Raw genomic sequence first — 25,912 nt, forward strand, 5'->3', positions numbered from 1 at the left:
AGCTCGAACCAGTCTGACTATTCTTCTCTGACCTCTGGCATCAACAAGGCATTTGTGCCCACAGAACTGTCGGTCACTGGATATTTTCTCTTTTTTTGCCCATTCTCTGTAAACCATAGAGATGGTTGTACGTGACAATCCCAGTAGATCTGCACTTTCTGAAATACACAGATTAGCCCGTCTGGCACCAACAGCCATGCCACGTTCAAAGTCACTTAAATCAACTTTTCCATTCTGATGGTTCCATTCTGGTTTTAACTGCAGCAGATCGTCTTGACCATGGCCACATGCCTAAATGGATTAGACAGTAGAGCCAAGTTGTATGTCTAAATTTATAGTAATATAATATATAGTAATGTAATATATAGCATTTTCTGCTTTGCACTTTAGATGATGTGGAGTATTATTTTCAATGGCCTTTCTTCAGTTATTTCTTCCACAATGCAGTAAAGACCAGACTGGAACTACTTTATAGTTGCACATTTATAAATGCAGGCGCTAGATACAATTATAGGCAAGACAAAATTATTTATAGAGCACAATTTTACACAATAGTAGTTGATCCAAAGTGCTTTACAATAGAATAAAATACTAAAACTAAAATAAGAAATAAAATGCATGCATCACTTGAAGGCAAGAGAGTAAAAATGAGTCTTTAAATTTGATTTAAAAGCATCCAATGAAGGAGAAATTCTGATGTTCAGAGGGAGACTATTCCAGAGCCTTGGGGCCGCAACACAGAAAGCCTGATCACCTTTTTATTTGCAGCGAGACCAAGGGATGGACAAAAGAAACTGGTCATGGGATCTTAACGCCAAGCCAATCACAATCAAGCACCTTGTAGGATCTGCCCTTTACCTGATTTCTGTGTGCTCTGTATTGAATATGATTTCATCTACTTATAAACACTACACATTAATAAACCAGCCAGAAACCCCCACTATTCTGCCAGTTTGCTCTATTTTCCTATATATTTATGCCAGTAAAATTGTGTAGGCTATATAGGCCTTTCAAGCAATCTGTGAGTCAGGCCTTGCTCATGGGCTTCCCAGCCACAGAGGCAATCAAATGCTTAATGGGAAAGTAAGTGGGAGGAAACTTGCGCGCTGAGATCAGGTGAAGCAAAGGATAGGTTTGCCGTTAAAGATCAAAGCCTGAAAAAACAAAGGCTGATATCAAACAGACACTCGAAACTCGGCAGCAAAAACCCACAGCTCCTCTGATAATACTTAGATCTATAAATGTTTGTTGCATATATTTATTTATTTTAAGATTATTCGCTGCAGTAATAAGTTGGCCCCTAACAAGCACTTTTGGGAGATGGTTTCTTTGACTGTTCTTTATTTTACCGCACCATTGCACAGCAAGCCTTGGGATTTAGGAGACTATTAGAGAGGAGGATTTTTTTTATGGATTTGTAGCTAATGAATGATATGCATGTGGGTTCCTTTCTTCTTATGTTATTTTTATTGCTAAGTGAGAAGTGTGGAGAGGAGCTGGAGAATTAGGCACATTTTCAAGGTTTTTATGGATTTAACCCTCCATTTGCCTCCCTGCATGAGACCCCATATGGGCCAGTTTTCTCCTTATTCATACAACAATTTATACATTCATTATTTAGACTGGTACAGGGCAGCAATTTATATGAATTATTCATACAAAATTATTCATTCAAAGCCTATTACTGTTTTTTAAAGTATTCTTTCCAGCCTGGATATTGTTTTGCTTATATGAAAACAATTTTAAGCAACATTTTAGGCCCAATAGCTGACCGTAGGGAAAGGCAAGTGCATTTATAGAAATGTAAACAGTTGAATCGAGCGCGTGCGTATGTGTGGGTGTGTTTATTTAATACGAAACGGAGGCTTTCAGCTGTGTTATTAGCAGAAGATGTCAGCATTGTCTGTCACCAGCAGAGTCGGACTCAGTGTCACCAGAGAGTTGGATTATTGTTTAAAGCAGATTGTTTGTTCTTTCTCTAGTGTGCATAACATGCATTGTATTTCCAGGGCTGGGTTTTGGAAGCCATTCCCAAGACGCAAGACGAGGCGCTATGTCTACAAGAAGCAGGCATCACCCCAGATCACGTTGGTTAGTGGCATGTTGTCCAAACACTTTGCTGTTCCCAACTGAAAAACAAGAGGTTTGAGTCAGGACTCGATAATGAGACCGGCCAAATATCCCTCTCGGACTCAATAGAAGTCCCCGGAGGACGTGTCAAACTCTAGCGCTTACTTTTAACTCTTTCCTCACAGTGATGCTGGAAGCTCCTGATGTCGTCCTGATTGAAAGGAGCTCAGGCAAGAGGATAGACCCTGTCACAGGAGGTAATGTCTGTATGATCATTACACTTTTCTTAGTTCAGAGAGTGAGACTGAGAGACAGGCAGCCAACACGCACCCTTGTTAGAATGCATTTCATTATGTGTGGACCTTGACAGCGCTCAACCTGTTTGCTGAATCCCAATCGGGCCCTGCGTGTCCTCAGGGTTTCGGAAAGCCCAGCTGTAATGAACAAAAGCCAGAGCTCCCTGCAGATTTGCGATGGTGCGGATTCGCCATTTCCACATAATTGCCACTTTCCCTTTTGTTTATTTATGATCTCTGTTTATGAGCCTCTTTTAGGACATTCGCTGTCAGAACAAATGCTACCAAGAAGTTCTTTTACACACAATATATCCAGCTCAGCACATAAACTCTGGTGTATAAAACTTATGTGATGACCTTACCCACATGATTCTTTTCATTGTTTCAGATGTATATCATGTCACCTTCATGTGGCCTGAGAGTGAAGAGGTTGCACAGCGTTTAGAAACACCCAGGACTCTTATGCCAGTTCAAGTTATGAGCCAAAAGCTGCAGAAATACCACACAGAAGCTCACGCTCTGAAGCGCACCTACCACAACTGCCTGAAGATCATCAATGCTGACCAGCCTCATGTAGATGTATTTTCACAAGGTAAACACTGGTACATGTAGCATCTACAGTGCTCAGCATAAGTAGACCCCTTACAAATCTCTTTTTTAAATTATTTTTTTTAATAGGAAGCTATACAATATTATATTTGTTCATATACATTAGATTAGACAGGAGTGATGCCAAATCTGGAGCTTATCTAACAAAATAACTTACAATAACGGTCCAAAAACTAGTACAACCAAATTTATATGTTATAAAAAAAATTCAATACAAATTTTAAAAAGAGTAAAAAAAATTTAAACATTTAGCTAAAATTTTGTAGGTTGTAATTTTTTTTGCAACATTTTGCTTGAATTTAATTGTATTATCTTTCAATTTCTAAACACGTTTGGTGACAAAAATATTAACTTTATTAATTAATCTGTTTAATAAACCTGTTTTGTTTAAATGCACCAAAATACATTACCTATATTCACTGAGAAATAGATAAAAAATAATTTTCAAAATGGGGTGTACTCAATTATGCTGAGCACTGTATATGAATTAAAGTGATACTGTTGTGAGCAAGTTATGTGATCATTAAAAACTAGAAACTTTGGGAATTGTTTAAGATCTTTTGAAAGCACATTTAAAATGTGGTAATCAAACTGAGCGGCGCGGTGGCTCAGTGGCTAGCACTGTTGCTTCACAGCAAGAATGTCACCAGTTCAAATCCCAGTGGGGCAAGTTGGCATTTCTGTGTGGAGTTAGCATGTTCTTCCTGTGTTGCCGTGGGTTTCCTCCGAGTGCTCCGGTTTCCCCCACAAGTCCAAAGACCCAGCCCAGCTCAAACCAGGGACCTTCTTGCTGTGAGGCGACAGCACTACCTACCGTGCCTCTGTGTCACCTATAAGTGAATTGAATAAGTTAGATTGGCTAAATCCGCCATTGCTTTTTTTTTTGCAAAAAACTCTAAATCCACCTATTGAGACAAGAGTTGAAAATCTACTAAAAGTTGCAATTATAAATTATTTTACCAAACATAAAACACGTAAAATTAAAAATATATAAATCTGTCAAGTAAGTTGCGGTTCATTCCGCTGTGGTAACCCCTGATAAACCAGGGACAAAGCAGAAGGAAAATGAATGATTGAAATCTGTCAAGTAAGTGCATTAATCAATGACATTATAACTGACAATAATTAAATCTTAACAATCTGTTGTCATTTCCGATATTTGGGATTTAGATTTAATGTAAGTAGAACAATGTAAACATTGCAAACATTGTAAACTAAGCTTGTTAGATTCAAATAATGTTGTGTAAAAACATTGTGAAACATCAATATCTGTGCATAGTCCATTAATATAAACAGCTTATCAGACTTATAGGTATTATGAAGTAATTTAAATAATGTAAAGTTTTAAACATTTTTTTTATCTTTTTAAAAATAGCTTAAATTAGCAAATAAAACACAAGGTAGGCCTACTAGGACAAAAGGGATGTCTCTCAGACAATTTTAGAAGCTGTCATCCATTCATTCTCACCATACTTAAGTTCTTGGTCTCTTGTTTATCCTCAAAGCATCTATGTGGGATAAAAGAACGGCATCCTAACTCTGTCTTTTATGAAGCACAGTTGCCGTTTAATGCATAGTAAATCAGACTCATTCAAAGTAGCGTTGCTGCGCAAAAAAAAAAATTATGAATGCGTGCTACACTACCGGCTGTACACTGTTTTCTTTTTCTTTAAAAGAGTATTGAGGTAAGGCATGTTTTTATTTGTCATTCACTGACAGTCAGGCTCATCCAGTTCATCAAACTTCATCTTTTAAAATCGAAATCGTAAGGGGAATAAAACTGTGTCCTCATCAAAGCTCTGCTACATTGAAAACATATGATTCGATTTGCGTCTTCTGATTGGTTCTTGGGATATAGCGGCTTTTGCTATCAAAGGCAAGTTGCATTTAGCGGCTTTTGCCAACAAACTGTTATTTTTGAATGTGCTGACAATTTCGATGATTAGAAGCAAATGTATTTGTTGATGGTGTACTACGTGCCTAAAGCATTTACTCAATGTCATTATTACATTTTGGCTTTTGCATCGGAACTCTTCATGTGCTCTGTAAACTTAAATGTATTAAAGAAATTAAAGGCACAGTCATTTTCTCATATACACAGCAAACATTGATGTAGTTTGATTATGCTGTGACTGGGCGTGTAATCATGGGAGTTGTCATCTTCATTGCATTCTACGGAACTCATCAGAAATTATGTTCATGGATGAGATAAAGTATTCAAAACATATTATTCTGATAGTATGGATCTGAAAACCGGTGAAAGAAATGACACCACTGAAGCAATTGCTAATAAAAAATGAGCATGACGCAACTTCAGCAGCAAAGCAGCGTAGCTTTAATTATGTTACAGTTGACCACGTCTGGTTGTTATTGTGTGGGGAAGAAGCAGCGCTGTTTCATCATACTAAAAACATTTTATAGTTCTGTTATAATGCTGCTGTGTGCAGTCTGACTTTGGTGTTTACCTGTTTTCTATAAAACCCAACCGTAAATCCAGGGTGTCTGACGTCATTAGCGTGGTGACGCAGGACACACTGTAAAACAGTCAACTTTATTAAATGAAATGAGTGTAGTTACTCCAAATTTACTGAGAGTTTTGAACTCAGTGTTGAAGGTAATGAGTTAATTAAATACCTCATTACTTCAACTTAAATGGAGTAAGTTCACAGCACTTAAATAGATTAGTCTTTAACTCAAATGGTTTGGAGCAATTGGTTTCCTCAAAAGGTTTGAGCTGCCTCAACTTTTTGGGTTTTACAGTACTTAGTTGGTTTGAGTTCTCTTCATTTATTGGGTTTTACTTCGCTCAAATTGCTTCATTTACTCGAATTGATTAAGTTCACAGTACTCATTAAGATAACTTTTTGAACTTAATTGATTTGTTGCAATCTATTTCTTCAAATGGTTTAAGTTACCTTAAATTATTGGGTTTTACAGTGTTAAAATGTCTTTTTTTTCTGGATTTAAACATTCTTCGAAACAATAAGGACAATGCATGTTAATCAGCAAAATATAGCACTTTTTTAAGGAAAAAAAATATTATATAATTAAAATTATACGTATTTTACCTATAGCAATTAAAATATTTTTTAAATTATATGCGTTACATGATTGCATATTATTCATTCATCTACAGTAAATTATTGGCTGTCTATTTCTATTTTTTTTCCTTTCTAAAAGTCCTACTGTATCTAATTTTGTTTAGATTTGACTATACTGTAAAACTGGAATGGTCGTGTAAATAAGTTAACTCTTCTGAATTTGGGAAAAAAGAAGCACCCAAGCTATTTCATCATGTATGACATTAATAACTATAAAATAAGTTATTGATTAAACATAGCTGTAAAGCACTACTGTGTGTCTTCATCAAAGGTCAACAATGAATAGATCCTTTTTTCAATGATTTAAGATTATGATGACCATTAAACACGTCATAACAGTCTTGTAAAAAGGGTCCATTGAGTAAATGACAGAATTTTTTACATTTTCGGTTGAACTATCCCCTTAAATCTTCTTGTTAAGCAGTCTATTATCACAGACTCTATGAGGAAACAAATTGATCTTGGTATTATATTCTATTGGTAGCTAATTTAGGCAGTTCATACCGCTGTGGCGACCCCAGATTAATAAAGGGACTAAACCTAAAGGAAAATGAATGAATGTAGCTAATTTATTCAAGTATCCTGAATCAAGAACATAAACCGTATCTCTTACAATGTGGGCAGGCAAGGCTTATTAGAAGGCTCAGTTGCATTTGCAGCTTTTCAAGCATTTCTTCTAATATAAGATATTGTGCTGATGTGGGATCTGCTGCCCCTGTTGGTCGGAGGTCAGCAGTGCGGCGGCTGCATTCAGAGGCAGTGATTGACCCGCTTGTCAGGCTCTCTGCCAGTCGAGGAGGTTGCCTCAGGCAGCTCTGCAGGCACAGACTATCCCATGAGAACCTGGGCAGGGATGAGCGGTCCTCGCCAATTACATTAAAACCATCTGAATCCAACCTGTCTAAATATTATATCGCTCAACTTGACAAAATAATTTTGTCACTTCCCTTCCTTTAGTTGTGAGGTAGAGCTAGGCGGTGAATATTTAAACTGCTCTTTGCATACATCACTTTGACTGGAGCGTTGGGCAGGTTAGCAGCATTTTGTGAAATTCCTACCACTTTTTTTATAAGAACAATGCATATTTATCATAAGAATGAGTATGTATGATAGCCAGTCAATCTATATTATCGACAGCATTTGTAGAGGTGTCATGGACCAAACTATGTTTTCTTTAACAATATTTCACGAGCTCAAGCTCCATAAACTTAAACCGGTAGAATTCAAATCCAATTTTGTATCGTTTTTTCTTCATTTCTCAGAAATTAGGCTTATCCGGGGGATAATAAAGGCTCATTTAGTCTCATGGCACATTAGTGTTAAAGCCAAAATGCCCTGTTGAGTACCTATCAAGGAAGCAACCCTCCAGCCTAATGGTTTTGCGCTGAGGGCTTGATTTGTAAATTGCAGATTTAGGACAGCATGGCATTATGCCTTAATCTTGACTTAACTGCACCTGATTTTCTTGATACGTCTAAGTGGAGGACATTAAATAAATATTTGAGATAAACTCTGCCATAAAACATTCATAAACCCATACCGAGGAGCAAACAGCAATAAGGCTGTCATCTTAAATCTTGATTAGTGCTAATTCAGCATGCGGTTTGATTGCAGCATCGCTAGTTTCCCCCTGACTTAGCCTTTTAGCGCATTAACATGTTTCGCATATTAAGCATTTATCATGTTGTTGTATAACAATTAGCAGCATAAAGGGCTGGATGAGAGGGACTCATTAGTTATGATTAGGCTGTTGTTAATCATCGCACATTAGAATGGCGGCTCAGCACAGGTTCCAGACAAACAGCATTGTTGTGAGTGAAACCCAACTGCAAGCAGATGGCTTCGACAGGGATGTCACACTACAAGCAAATGCCCCCGTGGACATGAAAGGAAGACTCTAATGATTAATTAATCAAGTGGCTTTATATTCAGTTTAGTGGCAATCTCTGTTTATGATCTGAGAGAATGGGCTGTCACCATGCCTCTATTATCTTACTCCATTAAACATTCAATAGAGTTTATCTGAGCCTGCATTGTGCTGTTTTGTGTAAAAATGTTATGGTGCTAAACAATCACCATAGGGTTAAAGAGCATTATATTTCATCTTTGGTTTATTGTGCAAACATGTTTTGTAATGAGTATATTGTTGTTTAAAGGTTAAGGCTCATTTCGCATTCTTTTTCACTGGAGCTATTACGAGTTTAGTACTGGTAATAAGAAGAAATGTTTTTGACCAGCACGTTAAAAGGGATTTTTGAAGGATCATGTAAAAGTTGGAGTTATATAATGTTTAATAATGTCTTTTCACTCTCAAAGTGCCAATAGCTATTCGATGAATCGCCCAAAGATAACATTTTCAGCTAAAAATCTTTTGTAACATTCTACTGAAGAAAAAAAAGCCTTTAGATCTTGGATGGATCGAGGGTAAATACATTTTTGGTGCACTATCCAAATGCATCTTTCATTCAGTAAGACACTATCGATTGTTCTTGTTCATTTATAAATGGTTTTGTATTTACACTGCAGTGCTGAACTTCATCTGTACTCCACGTCACTCTCCCTCACCCTACACTCCCAGAATCCTGCTGTTTGGACCACCAGGTGCAGGAAAAAGTCTGCAGGCAAAACTAATTGCTCAGAAATACGGCATCATCAACAGTAAGCTCTTCCTCAACTTTACAACTTCTGTTCATTTTTTTTTTCATTAAATGCTGTCTTTTTTTTTATTCATCTGTGGAACACTAACTGTAAAATATACAACAAAAAAATATTTCCCCCTAATGTTGTTGTTTTTTTTATTATTTAAAAAATAAATAAAATTGACATTTTTAAAGAATCATTACACAGATATTGCTAGACAGTGATCATTTATAGTGACTGTCAAGTTTCAAAACAAATAAACTGTTTTTTTTTTGTTTTGTTTTTTTACCCTTATGTGATGTTAGGGATGTTTTCATCCACTCTGGGGTGATTTTGAGTCTTAATTTGGCCATAACTTTTTCTAGCAGAATGATTTTTGGTGAAAAATCTTATTTTGACACATATTTTGAGAAAATGATTTGATTTTTTTACAAAAAAAACTCAGCAATACACTCTGGGCAAATTTACTACCCTTTTGTTATGTTCGGGATAAAAACTAAATTAAATTGCTGTAAAAATGCATCAGATTAATATTTTTAAACTTTTTTTGCATACGTCTGTCATTTAACCTCAGTTCTGATCAAAACTACTACATTGTTTAGAAAATTATAGGATTTTAACTCTTTAATTGCCAAATTCATAAATGTTACACTGATTTTGTGGGGGTGGGGGGGGGGGGTGTCACAAAATGATGTATTTTCATTTTCAATATAAAAAGTAATTGTGGACTGGATTTTTTTCCTTTTATCAAAGTCTTGGACATGTGAAACAACACTGCCTTTGATGCATTGTTTTTTAATGATTTTAATTTTTTTCTCTCCCTTTATTACTGTTGGTGGCTGCTTTTACCCCATTGACTTCCATTTTAACCACAATTTTTTATTACAAAATCATGACACCATACAATCATGCATTTTTTTGTTTTGGTTGTATATTGTTGGTGGTTTTCCTTGTTGGGAAGAGGTAAAATTTGTAATTTTTACTGTTGATCATCAGTTGGCACCATAAACACGTTAGATAGGCCTGTGCAAAAAAAATCTTAGTTTCTGGATTATATAGTATAGTATAGTATATATAGTATAACAGCAAATTGTGTGTGTATTTATGTCTGTGAGTGTGTGAGAGTTTGAGAGTGACCTTTGCGCATTTATACCTTGATGTGCCTGAGAAAATCAAAATATGCATCTCAGCTCTCAGAACTACATGAAGTAAATAAAAACAAAGACTGAGTATTTATGCACCATCAAATGTGGTTATAATGGAAGTCAATGGGGCAAAAACAGCCAACGACTGTAAATTAGGGAGAAAAAATTAAAATCCAGAAATGCATCAAAGCCAATGTTGTTATTAATCATTCACATGTTCAAGACTGTGATAATAAATATATATAAATATATAATATAATAAAACATGTAAGAGTTTTTAAATAATGTTTGAATGAACCTCTGTACCAATATTGTTTAATTTTTTGCTTCCCATATCTCTTTGGCTGTAGTTTGTTGTGGTGAGCTTCTGAAGGCTGTGTCAGCTGATGAGAGCCATATGGGGGAGCTCATTAAACCGTACCTGGAGTCAGAACAGCAAGGTATGCCTCCTCACCTCCTCCATACCTACTGCCAAATGGGTCAATCACACAGAACAAGTGCAAATACAGTCTGGAAGCTGCAGATTTAGTCTCCTGCTTTTGACCAGATAATTGGACCCCCATAGCCAGAATAGTTCAGAGGATGAACATGTTGTGTTATTTTCACATGTATGTGATAACTGGAGTCTAAATGATTATCATATACCTTGCAGTGGGTTTTGCCATGTTTGTGTGTATGCAAAATCACAACATTTTATACCAAATATCATGCTATCCTCAGTCCTGTAGGCCAGTACACAACACACCGTAGTACTCTAGCATTGTCTTGACACTGTATGACCTTCTATTCATCCTCATCATTGTTATTCCCTTCCCTTCTTACACCTTCTGTGTCTGCCCAACACCCCTCTGTTCAAAATCCCCCGGAGACCATAAGTAAATATATATATAGTCCCGCCCCTCAGAGAATGTATTCTGCCTCTGGGACTGCCAATCACTGCCTTCATCACAGCTTCGGCCAATGCCACTCGCCTTGAGCAAGTTTTTATTAATTTAATAAAGATCCTCAAGGGATGCAAAGCAAAGAAATTAAGCATGCACTTGTATATGGATGTATTTTTTTTCTTTTTAAAGGGCTACTTTTATTAATAAGGAATGTTGAGTCTTTTTTTTTTTTCAAAATCAGTGGTCCTATAACTTAAATGATGAATTAATTTTCATATTTGGGCAATTTTACTTTTGAATAGGCTTGAATATTAAATCTGAAAGAATTACTTAAAAGAAAAGTCAGTCAAAAAATAAAGATTTGCTCTTTATTTACTCACTCTCAAGTGGTCCCAAATCACTAGAAGGGAAAACAAATGCCATGGAAGTCAGTGGATACAGGTCTACAGCATTCTCCAAGATATCTTCTATTAGACATTTTAAACCTGTATCTACTGTGTTTAGCAGAAGAAAGAAAGTCAAACAGGTTTGGATGTAAAGTGTGATCAAGTTATGACAGAATTTTCAGTTTTGGGTAAACTACACCTTTATTACGCTGTCTGGGGAAAAAAGATTGGTGTTCAGATTTTTACTGTAATCAAACAAATGCGGTTACTGGAATTTTTAGCAGAAATTGTTGCTTATCATTCACAGGTGTTTTTCCATTCATTAATTTCTGAATTGCATTATGGGAACTTGATTTTTACTCTGACAAAATATTGATGTTAAAAAGTTAACTGTACAGTTTGAACAAAGCTTTTGTTGTTGTTACTGTTAAGGGTTCATACGCTCATGGAAAACTTAGAAAAGTCATGAAATTTTGACATGGCATTTGCCAGGCCTGGAAAAGTTTTGGAAAAACAGAAAACCCACAAGGTTTTGGAAAAGTCATGGAAATTAAATTTACATTTAGTCATTTAGCAGACGTTTTTGTCCAAAGTGACTTAAGCTGCGGTCACAATAGAGCTTTTGTTTTTGCAAATTTCTGTCTTATGGCGCTGCGAAAAGGGGTGGTATTAAACAATATGATTAGACATTATTAAGAGTAAGCGATCGCTCCTTATTTTAAATTTACTAAATTAAAATGATCTTTTATTGGTCTAATGCAATAACAAGATGCGATTTCGCAGGTTATAATTCACCAAGCTTTAACTTTCAAATGTAGTGAAATGTGAAATTTTTCGCTCGAGCTTGCGTTTCTGGTCGTGATCGCTGTTTTACAATAGAAGTAGTTTTATCTACTATTACTAGTTTAACAGACTATTGACATCATCTAAAACTAGCTTAACGCATATCTGTATACTGGAATGGAGGGTAGTTGTTTTTACTTTTTTTCTTGGTTAAAAACATTCTCACATAATTACAGCTGTGTGAGCATTATCTATTTTACATAGATATAAAAAAATAATTGAAACTAAAGAGATTGTTGCGTGTTTTATGATATGCTGTAATAAATTTAAACATTTATTGTTTTTCTTATGATTTACCATGTATACGTAGACATCACATGAAACATTAGGTCATGAAAACTGTATTAAAAGTCCTGGAAAAGTCATAGAATTTTTATAGTAAAAATGCGTATGAACCCTGGTTGTTGTTGTTGTTGTTTTACATTCATATTAGTTTGGAACATTATATTATAATCTGCAACAGAAAAAAGAAAGCTCATTATCCTTTTTTTGGTAAATTTACATGATCTAATTTGCATGACTAATCCAGACAAAATATTGTTTCAAACTAATAAATATTAATAAAAGCTACTATTTAACTTCAAAAGTTGTCAGAGCAGAAAACTAAGGTTCCATTATGCAATCTGGAAGCATTACAATTCATGCATGGTAAATTCAATTTGTTATTAACAGATATTAAAACAGAAAAATACATTTTCATATTTGGGCAGATATTTTTACATGAATGCTTTGATAATGTTGCAGTGTTTAGGATTCATTAATCAAGGGCAACAAAAGCACTAAATCATGTTTTATTTTAATATTATTCCATTAAAGGGATCCCAGCATACACAACATCTAAAGACGTTAATATTAGGTTAGATTTTGGTCCCCAGTATCTAAGGACAGTGTGATTTTGACGTTCAATAACAACAAGAAATGACGTTAATATTTTGTTGATTTTAGGTTGTGTTGGAAAGTGACCAAAATCCAACGTCGAGCCAACATCTCAAACAAACGTCCTATTAACATCAAATGCTGACATTTATCCCTCAGGTATGACAACCAAAATCCAATGTCTGATAGATGTAATTCCACACAACGTCAAGCTGTAACATCGTAAGATGTTGATATTTGGTTGTTTTTAGGTTGCATTAGAAAGTAACCAAAATGCAATATTTGTCTGACGTGGGGTTCTGACGTCAACCCGATTTTTATTTCCAAATAAAATGCAACGGGCTACATCGTTAATCTGACGTCATGTTGGCGTCCTGTGCCTGCTGGGATAGTTCAACATAAACTGAAAACTCTGTCATCATTTACCCACTCTTCACTTGCCACAACCCTGTTTGAGTTTTCTTTTCCTAATCCCAAAAGAATGCATATTGAAGAAAGCTGGGAACCTGTAACTATTGACTTCCATAGTATTTGTTTTTCCTACTATGGAAGTCAATGGTTACAGGTTTTCAGCATTCTTCACAATATGTTTTAGTGTTCAAGACAAGAAAGAAACTTATAAAGGTTTATACCCTTGAGTGTGAGTAAATAATTAACTCATTTTCATTTTTGGAAATCTTTTATGAATCATGAGTGTGGACTTCCACCCATCCATCTCCGCTGAGCGCCCACACACTCCCAATAAGATTGTCAGATCTGCCAGAATATGTAAAGTAACTTTTCAGCTCAAGCAGTATCTGTCACATTCAACATATGTTCATAAATTCATGTTGCGTGTTTGTTGAAGTAGCAGTGTGTGCATAAGAAATGCTATGTAAATGTTTTGTTAGCGCATATTCCATTGCCGTGTTGAACAGGGCTGCGGTATCCTGGGAGAGAGAAGAGGGGGGGATTTTTGTGCCTTTCTCTCCCCCTTTTTCCAGTGACAGTGAGGATTTGAGGCAGAGAGCTTGCCTAAATAATTTACAAGTTGATTAATGGCCTCACAGGGGTATAATTAGGCGATGGAGAGATGGTGGCTAGTGTAACCAGTACAGTGCTTCTGGGATTTGAAAAGCCGGATTATTAAGCAAACCAAAAAAAAAAAAAGAAAAAAAAATAGTCTTAGCTGAAGTGCAGAAGGAGAGGAAAGAAAGAAAGAGAGAGGAGGAAGCCTCTCCAGGCTGCCTTACGTTTGAAGCAGGGCTGCAGAGATAGGCAAGAGGCTGTGCTCGTTTGATGTGGAAATTGGACAGTTTGAAACCGTCGACTTTAATTTTTCACCAGCTGCGGGGACCCCCCTGGGTGCCAGCTTGCGTTCCTTAAAGAATGCTGTTCTATTTTCTCTTCACCCTCATTATTTGTTTGTCCTCCGCCGCTCTCGTTAATTTTCCTGCAGCATTACGAGCGCCACCCTCTTATACCACAGTTTCCGTCAGTTTTAAGAGGTGCCATCATCCCCTTAAACAATGCACTCATGTTCCCTGTCAGCCGAGCCGTTGACTGCTTTTGTACTCTGAGAGGGACCCGGGAAATATCTTCAAAAGACAAAATGTACATACATGAATTTAAATGACACCGTGTCTGCTAATTATTTATCACCTCACATCTGAATAAAGCGACTTGATTTGATACAGATACAAACAAAAGGCACGTCCTTGCCAATAGCGCTTGATGATGAGATCTCTGATGCTTTGAGTTTGCGTGGAGTGTGATGTAGTTTTGGTTCTCCTCAGACCATCTACTGTAATTGAATCCTCTTAATGAGGCGCTCTAGATGCTCTCCACCTCAGTTTAAGGGAAATTTGGTGTAATTTAGCTTTCAGTCCACTTGTACCCATGTGTTTTCACTTCAGATCAGATATATTGAGAGGCTTTAAAGGGATAGTTCATTCAAAACTAAACATTTTGTCATGGTTTGCTCTCCCTTTATTTGCCACAAACCTGTTTGAGTTTCTTTTTTTTCTGTTGTAACCATTGAATAGTATTTGTTTTCCCTACCGTGGAAGTCAATGTTTATCGGTTTCTTACAGATTTGACATAATTTTTTGTTTTAAATGAAGTATCCCTTTAAAACCCTCTATATAGTTGAAACCAGAAGTTTACATACACTGTATAAAAAGACACATAACTATTTAAAAAAAGTTAGATGTTAATGTGACTAAACTTTTTCTCTTTTAGGTAAGTTAGGATTATCAAATTTGTTTCTGTTATGCTTAATAGCAGAATAATGAGAGAGATTTTTTTTGAGAAAATGTTATAACTTATCTTGAAAGTCAAGTTTACATACAATAAGATTATTATGCCTCTGAAAAAGCTCAGATGATGGTGTCAAAGTTTTGGAAGTTTCTGATTGGCTAACTGACAACATTTGAGTTAATTGGAGGCACAACTGTAGTATAGTATTTAAGGAAAACCTCAAACACACTGCTTCCTTTTGTGACAACATGGGAAAATCAACAAGCCAGAATCAACAAAAAGCCTGATTACAATTTAGTTAAAATGTGCTTTAAGGACAACAGATTGAATGTATTGGAGTGGCCATCACAAAGCCCTGATCTCAATCTTTTAGAAAGTTTGTGGGCAGAGTCGAAAAAGCTTGTGCGAGCAAATCTGACTCAGTTACACCAATTGTGTCAGGAGGAATGGGCCAAAATTTCTTCAAACTATTGTGAGAAGCTTGTGGAAGGATACCCAAAACATTTGAAAAATGCGATACAGTTTAAAAGCAAAGGTAAAAAAAATGCCAAGAAAATGTATGTAAACTTTTCACTGTCTAGAAATTATTTTAAAAATCTCCAAAAACAATTCTCTCATTATTCTGGCATTTAGCAAATGTAAATTATTTAGGTAATCCTAACGAACCTAAAACAGTAAACATTTAGTATGATTTACCATTAGACATTTAAAAAAAATGGTTATGTTCCTTTTTTTAGAGTGTATGTAAACTTCTGGTTTCAACTGTATCTGATCTTAATTGAAAATATAAGGGCGCAAGTGAACAGAAAACTAAATTAGACAAAATTTAACTCAAGCTGAGGTGGAGAGCATCTAGAGTGCCGGGCTTTATAGTTCATCTGAAACTGAAAATTCTGTCATCATTTGCTCACCCTTTATTTGCCACAAACCTATTATAGTTTCTTTTTTTCCTGTTGTAACCATTGACTAGTATTTGTCTTCCCTACTGTGGAAGTCAATGTTTACTGGTTTCTAACATTTGTCTAAATATCTTCTCTTGTGTTCAACATAAAAAGGTATGGATCCACTTGAGGGCGAGTAAATGTTAAGTAATTTTTCATTTTTTTGGTGAACTATCCTTTTAAACCCTTAAAACCGCATGGTATATCTGCATCTTTCACATTTCAAAAAGTTCTAGCTCTGTTTTTCTTCTTCTTTCTCAGTACCTGGAAGGAAGTAAACAAATGAAAGGCCTTTCTCACGTCCGTTAGATCTATAACACTGTGATCTGCCGTCCCACAGGGAGGAACGTATACCGTATTTCAAACAAAATGCTAAGCAGATGTGTTTGTGTGTGCGTCTCATGGGGTAAACCCCTGTGAACACTGTGTTTACAGTATATAGGACGAGTGTCATTCAAAGGACACACAGAGTTGATTCTCAGGAGTCTGAACCTCTTGTGTCAACATTTTCCAGATTCACCAAGTTTGCCTTTAATGAGGTTTCTCTTCTCCGCTTTTTGTTGTGTACTTCTGTTGTCATGTAATTAAGGAATAACACAACAAATATAAAATAAACAGGCTGTCTTATTATCGCTGTATTTATTGTTTAATCCATACAGTGCCGTCCAGTATAGTTCTGCGGGTCCTTACAGAGAGACTGAGCAGAATGGATTGCACCGCACGGGGCTGGGTGCTTCATGGCTTTCCTCGAGATGTTGAAGAGGCAGAACTTCTCCACAAGTCTAATTTCACACCAAACAGGTATAGCAGTCATTATAATCTGATTTAAAGAGGTGAATCTCAGTATGTATACTGTCATGTCATTATCGTGGAAGCCATATAGCCACTCAGGGATCTGTCATGATGATCTGTAGCACTGGTTCTTTGTATTTTTTATTTCCCTTTGAAATTAATGGAACATCTGCACCATTACCATAATCTGACTGACAATTGGGGTTTTTGTTTCTTAAAGGAATAGTTTACCCGATTCTGTGATCTCATGTTGTTTCCATAAGAAAATATTTTAAATATATATATATTGGCCACGTTAATTATACATGTTAGACTGTCTCTTATGCTCACCAGGACTGCATTAATTCAAATTACAGCAAAACAGTAATATAAAGTACCGTAACTTTTTACATAATTTAATAATTTATATATTTTATATAATTTATTCCTGTAATGCACAAAGTTAATTTTTCAGCAGCCATTAGTCTGGTCTTCGGTGTCTTGACATCCTTCAGAAATCATTCTAATACACTGATTTGGTGTTCAAGATGCATTTATTATTGTTCATTCATTCATTTTCCTTCAGCTTAGTCCACTATTTATCAGGGGTCACAACACTAGAATGAACCGTTTTCTGGCTTATACTTTACGCAGTCAGTGCTGGGAAACACCCATACACACTCATTTTTACACACACTCATACACTATGGCTAATTTAATCTATCCAATTGACCTATATCGCATGTCTTTGGACTAGGGATGTCCAGATCCATCACATGATTGGAAATTGGGCCCAATCACGCAGTTTCATACTAGATCTTAATCGGGCGTTACCTCCAAATCAGGTCTCGAATATATATGTGCGGCATGACATCACTTTGTTGTAGAGACACTATTGGTTAAATGCCAGCAAAGTAGAACACAAAAGCAGTTTGAAGCAAAAAGCGCGAGTATGTCTGCAGTCTGGAGGTATTATAAAGTTGGTATTGCAAGAGGTGGAAAGGAAAATGCTACATTTAACATAACAAACCTGATAAGGCACCTCAAAAACAAACACCCAACATAATACAACGAGTTTACCCAAGCAATCTAACCGAAGAAGAACGCTGCAGGAGATAGCACAAGATAGCACAAATTATCGCAATGATTGACCTGCCATTCGCTTTTGTAGAGAACTTTGGATTTATTATACTTATGGAGCATGTAGAATCTCGATTTGAAATGCTGCCTTGCCACTAGATCACAGAGAAAGCTCTGCCGGCCCTTTATAAGAAGAGTTCTGACAAACTGCTTGTCCTGTTATCAGATGTACCCCATGTTTTGTTCACCACAGACATATGGAGTTCATGCATATCTCCATGTCTCTGCAAAGCCTTACCGCAAAATGGATTGACTCTATCCTGGATATGTTTCTTCACTCTTCTTTATTCTTTTTTTATGTATTATAGAAGTATTGGATCAGGTTTTGATTTCAGTAGATACTCCAAATCAAATGACTCGGGCAAAAAAACCTGATCGAGACGTCCCTACTTTGAATTGAGGGAGAGACCCAGAGGAAACCCAAGCCAACACAGAGAGAACATGCAAACTCCACACAAAAATGCCAACCGGCCCAGCCGGGACTTCAACCTGCGACCTTCTTGGGAGGTGACAGTGCCAACCACTGAGCCACGGTTCCACCCCGTTTTTTATTATTATTATTATTAATATTACTATAATTTTTTACTGACGCTGATACAGATTTTTAACACTTTTGTGTAAAATGTTTAATATACACTACTAGCTATTTTTTCCTTTATTAAATTAACCTCAATTAATTTTACTGAACATGGATTGGATCTATTTATCTTTCAACTATCCAACATTTTAAGACAGACACATGATTACAATAAATAAAATATGTAATACAAACAGTCTTCAAATGACTTTTAACTACTTTAACTTTTATTTGACGTGTAATAGAACATATTTATTTATAAATTTGACAAACAAATGGCCTGAAACACCATTTCTATATGTAAATAAATACATTTTTTTGCTCTAGAAAAATATTGACGGAGGTGCTGTCGGTTTCTTTCATTGTTTAAGACATTAACTATAATTGAACAAACAATAACTAAATAGACCAAACTATCCACTGGTTTTGTGCCAGTGCTTGAGGAAGGTGCACTTCCTATATTTTGTACATATGTTACCCTGATTTCACCAGGTAGGGAATGTTTCTGGTTTAACATCTAAGTTGATCCTGAAACAACATTCCAATGAGAATTAAGGGATATGTTTACCATTTATGTTAAGTTAAGTTTATGGTTAGTTTAAGTTTATGGTTAGTTTTATGCACTTCTACGTGATTGTTATCCAACTATTTTTCCCCTCTGATTTTGGGAATAATTTACAGTTATGGTTGGGGGTAAGGAACAGGTATGGAATACATTTTCTAACAAAAATTATATTCCAGGATCTACATAGATGTTATTTCAGGATCGCATCATACTTAGGCAAAATCCTGACATGCTTTGTACATCTTAGACTCAGGCCTGATATTTTGTACAGATTACATTTTGTTATTTGATTTTGCTGTGAGAAAAGGGTTGGAATATTCAAGAGATGTGCAACTCCATACTTTTATGTAAATTTATAAACCACAGTTCAGCATTTTTTCATATTATTGCCATCTCATAGATAGATTTAAATTAATCCAACATATGATAAATATCAGCGACCAATACATTATTATTTATAGGTTATTGTCATTAGCATTTAACAGTCGTAATACTTAATATTTTTGGAAGTCATATTTAAAAACATTTTTCCCAGAATTGTTAATTATCAAAATATTTATAACAATTTAAAAATCTATTTACATTGCCAGATCAGTTTAATGCATCATCGGTGAATGAAATAATTTTTGCTGGATGTTACAGTGTGCAAAAAAATATGTAACTAATCAAGCATTACACATCCAACCAATGGATCATCTATCCAATATATTCCCGGCTAAACATTCTTGGACTTCCACAGTGACAGACAGAAGAGTAAGCATAGCTGTTTAGAGAATGAAAACAAAGCAGAAGAGAAATGTTTAAACTACACGGTGTGAATCCTTCAGGTTATTATTTGTGATTTGCCTCTCCTTGGTTTTCTTAAATAGTAAGTGTAACCGCAGGGCTCAGATTGCCCTCTCAGATTACCCTTAACTCAACTGCCCTGAAGGATCTGATGGCACTTAGATTATACAACCTGTCCTCCGTGTGTGTCCCCTCATCAGAGAGCTCACTTTGAGCTTAGGTCATCAGTGAAAATAACCGTGTCCCAATTCTGTCTCCTTTGACATAGAAACAAGATCAAGAGACCAAATCTGCACAGTAACATTTGGAGAAATCTACTAGAGCCCCCTTTTCAGCTTATTGTCCTATCCTGCTGCGACTCGTCATGGTTTCTCATCGTTTCTGCCCAATTTTATCTGTCCTCAGTTTTACGATTTGATCCCAGATGTCCACAAGCAGCCTCGGTGTCCGCTTTCTTCACCGCTTCTGCAAAACAAGGCCTTATTTCCTCCATTAACAGCTTGTGTTGTTTGGGCTAATGGCAGGAGACCTCATTTACATAGCATTAGCGTAATTGATTCGAAGGCCCGCGGTTAGCCTGGCCCTGAAACAATGGGGAGATAATGTTTCCAATGGGCCGATGATGGCCCGATGGCGGCGCTGTACCTGACAGCTTTATTAATTAACAGCTCTCTGGTTACCAGGCTTTAGTGAGGATGAATAAGTCAGCTCCTCCTGGAGCCGTGCCAGGGCATAGGCATTTAATAGGTGTCACTGGCAGAAGGGAGAGGGGACAGAGTGCAGCAGTGTTGGCATACTGGTTAGATTGGAGGGATCCCTTTACTCATTTCCTGAAAAGGACTCCGGCGTTAACAGAGAGTCGCTGCCTGCATTAAGTGCCAAGACAATGCTGTTTGTGAGTCTTTAACGTATGTTGACAAACTTTGGGATAATTTAATCATTAATGAAGGGTATTGATTATGATTTACCTTTATAATTTTAGTTAGTGTGTAAACTGACTATTATTCCTGGATATGTGATACATCACTAACTTTAAATATAAATCATGCACTTATATCATTTTATGACGTTTCCATCTACATACATTAGGGAGTTAGCAAATCAGAACGAACCATTTTGAATTTTGAGGGATGGGCTTCGTAGAAACAACAGACCGTTTTCGGAGAACAGAAACAGTGGTGTAGAATAATGGTAAAATGCACGCCATAAACAGAATTAAGCCTTGGAAAATAGCTGATTGACCACTCCTTTAATTAAACAATAAAATATCTTGGGCTCACTTTTGTAGTTTATTTGTATTTGTGATGTTTAAATATACATATAATAATCACCTGAAGACTAAGTCATGGCAGGTAATCCACAGTCCGTTCCAGTTAGCGCTCCGTCTTTTGTCATGTAAAGGAAGTTACCTGATCCATAAAAGACGAAAGAGGAAGAAAAGGAAAAAGGACGCTCACTAATGAAGTTCTCTCATCAGATAAATGAAGATGCCTTCGCTCTAGTTTCTCGTGCCGCAATCATCTGATCCTCTTACAAAAGCTGATCACTTACAGTTAGCTCTGGACTAGTGACACTTTGGGAGTCTAAAATAATTACAGTACTGTATAAAGTGCCCTTTACCACAATGGTTTTCAACACTCAGAGTCTAAACTTCCTCTTTGTGAAACATTTTAAAGTTGAAATCACACTGGGATGGAATAGAATAAATATATTGTTAGAACTTTCTGCTTGTTATTACTGAGAGCCAAAGAATATAAGGGATACAATTAGAATTCATTATTATTCCATACTTGCGTGACTTTTTAGTAAATATTGTGGTTATTATTTTTCCCATAATGAATGTGAAAAATTGTACCATATGATACTTGGTAGTTTCATACCTGGTGCTGGCTGATCGGATCACTAGAAGATGAGCAAGACACGTTCCAATTTACAGTGTGTTTTCATCTACTTCTTTTTTCTTCTTTTGACAAAGTCTCTGGTCTGTGGATGGGTGTATGTATAGCCTTTTTCTGATCTTCCAGTCTAATATCATTCATTTTCTTTTCAGCTTAGTCCCTTTATTTATCTGGGGTCGCCACAGCGGAATGAACCGCTAACTTATCCAGCATATGTTTTACGCAGCGGATGCCTTTCCAGCTGCAACCTATCTCTGGGAAACATCCACACACACTCATTCACACTCATACACTACGCTCAATTTAGCCCACCCAATTCACCTGTATCACATGTCTTTGGACTGTTGGGGAAACCAGAGCACCCGGAGGAAACCCACGCGAAGGCAGGGAGAACATGCAAACTCCACACAGAAACGCCAACTGACCCAGCGGAGGCTCGAACCAACGACCTTTTTGCTGTGGGGCGACTACACTACCTACTGCGTCCCCGAGTCGCTCCAGTCTTATATAAACTTTAAAAAGAAAGGAGACAATAGAAACTGTAGCAACTTTAGTTTCTGCTCTCAAAATAATGCAGAATGTAATGTAGTTGAGTTAAGCAGGTCGCACACCAAAAGCACCGCTTGGGGCCGCGACACGGTGCGCACATGACAGTTTAAAGTATCACACACAAGACGCGCACATTCGAATTATATTTAACATAAAACTAATCAGATGGCGTTCTGTGGCATGGCTGAAAAATTAACTGCGTCCTGAGCCGTGGATCTGGCGCCGACGACAGTCGCCGACTTGCGGCACCGGTGTGTGTATCGTGATAGAAACCTATGTTTAGAATTCTAAAATGCATGGCGCTGCGCGGCGCCGAGCGGCGCTTCTGGTGTGCGACCTGCTTTAGATTCAGGAGAATGTACTTTTTATCCTCAAATCAAACTTATTATTTCAAATAGGGCTGTGCCTTTAATTGTCATAAAATCGCAAAAGCTATAAAGTAAAGCTGCGATTGTCATGCACATCTTATCAGGCAAGCACAGCTGTGATCTGTTGTTATCCTCCTTCCCAATTCTAAATACCCACGAAGAAGAAACACAGGAAATCCCCATAATCTTACGCTGTGTCCCAAATGGCACACTATACACTATGCACTCATGCACTATGTACTTATGCACTTACTCAACAGGATAGTATATGTATGTAGTGTCGTCCCAAATGGAACACTAATGTTTTTTTACTAAGCAGAAATTCAAACCGTTTCCCTGATGACGTTTGACAGTTGCCAAATCAGTGAAATTACCGACCGAATTATCAAATAATACCTGCCGTGAGTATAACCGCATTCACCATTGGGAGGCGCTATAATCACTCTCGTAGAAGAATTTTGCTTTCACCATCCAAAATAAATAAAGTTATCCAACATGTGCACCCGATAGCTCCGCCCCTTCCGGAAAAAGTGATTCACAGGTGGCAATTCGTGTGTAATTTATCTTTATTTATTTATGATTTGGTTATAGATAAAACAAAGGCCATGCGGGTCAGGTTGTTGAAACGGTAGGCTACAAATAATTAAGTCGTTATGAATTAATTAATTATTCATAAATAATTAATTCACAGACTCCTACGGCAACGATGCCATCGTCCATCGCGAGGTTTTACATTAGACATCGCCAAATTGGTCGACATTGCCCAACCCTAGTATATGGTTTTTTCATGTGCTTTCAGATCTATTAGCATTTACTAAACAGAGGTGTAGTTCACTGAGAAGCGACACAAACACCTATCATAACCACAGAATGATTATCTTGATGTCATTATTGTTAAATTATATTGATTTTAAACATTCAGACCTGTTCATTCCTATTTAAGCATCATCCAATTGTGATCAGGGGTCCGTTCTTTGTGCGTGGATTACTCAGTTATCTGGATTTGGTTATTGATAATTTGACACAATCCAGGATCGTTTCATTCTTTCAAACTCATCCGAGTTCATGAAGAAAATTCGATCTAAAATGTAAAACTAAATAAATAGCTAAATACTCTTGACACATATGACATGTAGAGCTTGCAGCTCACAACAAAGGTGGAAAGTTATTGCGTATCATATTTAACAAACAGTTTATTATGAATTTTAAGTCATTTTGCTCACATGGATAATTGAATATTAATCAGATGATGTCATTACGCTGTTGTCCTGTCTGCCAATCGTTGCATTGCTGATCATGATTTCGAGGATCAATAGATCTGTTCTTCACAACACATGCAGAGATTTCAGATCAGGTCATCCAGACTTTTTTATCTGATTCGCAAACTTGTTTGAAGAACCAAATTAGCCAGGGATCAGTTATCAAGATTAACAGATCCAGGATCTGTCAAATCATCTTAGATCATTTAAGCAAGTTATGAAGAACGGACCCCAGATCAACAAAAATGCTTGTTATTACCAGGTGTATTTAGGGTGTGTGAATCAGGTCCTTTCAGTAACTCAGTTAATCAAGTCACACTAAATAGGTTTTTGAGACCAGTTTATAAATGAAATGTTATCTGGTTTGTCTGTTTTTTAAACAAGGTCAACTTAACTTCAACTTAACTTTCAAGTTTAACCATAAAAGATGTTCTAAAATATAGAAAATAAATTATATAAATGACTTTTATGATATACCAATGGTGCATCATGCGAAACAAATATGTTCCACAGATTGAAGACAGTCATACAAGAATGCAAGAATTAAACTTTTGATGAACTACAGTATCAATGTCGAAAAATATTATGAACTGAAAGCTGGCACAAAATACCTGTGCTTTTCAAAAGACCCATGTCAGAGCCCCATTTACATGCTCATTTTCAGAGCAGATCATTGTTCTCGCTGGTCTCACTCCCACCCCTCCTACCAGTCTTTAACTACTCTCCAGTTTGGCTAGTCATCAGCCTCTTACAGCCTTGACACGCTTGCAAACAATCAGAGTCTTTGGGAGCTCTGAAATATGCATGGCTACCTGTGACAGGTAGATAAAGGAGAGCAATTAGCCATGTAATCTAAGAGTCTGGCCCAATTACCTGCTCTCGTCCTCGCCTTGCCCTCTCCCTCTCTCTTTCCACCTGCACCGCGCTCTTGCTCTCTATTAGTTAAATGTATTTCATGTGTCCGCTCCCCATCAAATCAAGCAACACTTCCTCTGATTGGCTTATCAATTATACAGCAGGGGCAGCATTACAATTTAATCAGTGGTAAACATTGCCGTGGCCACCTGTAAAGAATCTTTCCCTCATTAATTTCTTAATTTGGAGAGATAGAAAGGGAGGCTGACGGGAGCGGGAGAGATCGGATGGACCGAGACCTTCTTGGATCACTTCAGCTCGGCGTGTAAGCCGAAGAACAAAAGGGTCAGAGGTTACCACCGACTTCATGTATACCAGAGAAAGAATAGAAACACGCGCACACATACTCGCACTGTACTGCCGGCAAGACTGGTGGATCATTTGTAGCAGCGGAGAACCGTCAGGCTTTTGTTATCCGCCTTGTTTTAGTCAGTCATTTGTTAGAGGATCTCAAGCTGTCATGTAAGAAACATCTAATGTAAATCAATTCATCTTGTACGGCTCGCATAAAGAAAAAAAAAAAGTATAGGGGGGATGAGAAGAAAGGCAAACGCAAGCCCCCACCCTCCCATCCTCCTGCCTCAGACACAACTCTCCTCCACATTTATAAATATTTCATGAGGAAGCATAAATATTAATTCTAATAGCTTTGCAGAGTAGTTATTATTTCTTTTTTAAGACAAATATTCATTAAAAATTGAGGGAAGCCTTTTTCTGGAATAATTAAACCCGCGCACACGCACACACGCATTATTATGCCTCTTAAACACATCAAATATCTTGCAGTTTTAGGCCAGCCTAATAGTCGGTTAAAGCACCATGTCTTCTTTGTCCGTTTCAGAGGGCACAGTGGTACTGAGAGCCAGGAACACAAAGACATTTAAATATTTTATCAAAAGCACCAACTTAGATCTCTTTCTCCCATTTTCTCCACTTTCTCACACTTTTTTTGTTAAAAAAGAGGCCTTGTGATGTTGCTATTGCTGAATCGGTCCATCATACCACAATCTCAGTCTGCGTGTAAAGTGTTTATGTGGCTAAAAATGAAATAATGT

At 36.8% G+C, this 25,912-nt stretch overlaps 1 protein-coding gene across 11 annotated transcripts in view; it reads left to right on the plus strand.

Annotated features, from left to right (window-relative positions):
* ak8 (adenylate kinase 8) overlaps positions 1-25,912 on the plus strand; it is a 40,619-nt gene that overhangs the window by 10,741 nt on the left and 3,966 nt on the right. For 7 of the 11 annotated variants that reach the window (NM_001020644.1, XM_073950401.1, XM_073950400.1 and 4 more), the window contains 6 exon segments: positions 2,010-2,091; positions 2,256-2,327; positions 2,755-2,958; positions 8,603-8,734; positions 10,212-10,301; positions 16,689-16,830. In NM_001020644.1, the coding sequence (NP_001018480.1) occupies positions 2,010-2,091; positions 2,256-2,327; positions 2,755-2,958; positions 8,603-8,734; positions 10,212-10,301; positions 16,689-16,830 (722 nt within the window). 11 annotated transcript variants of the gene reach the window in all.

This window comes from Danio rerio, chromosome 5, assembly GCF_049306965.1.
Source record: "Danio rerio strain Tuebingen ecotype United States chromosome 5, GRCz12tu, whole genome shotgun sequence".
NCBI lineage: Eukaryota > Metazoa > Chordata > Actinopteri > Cypriniformes > Danionidae > Danio > Danio rerio.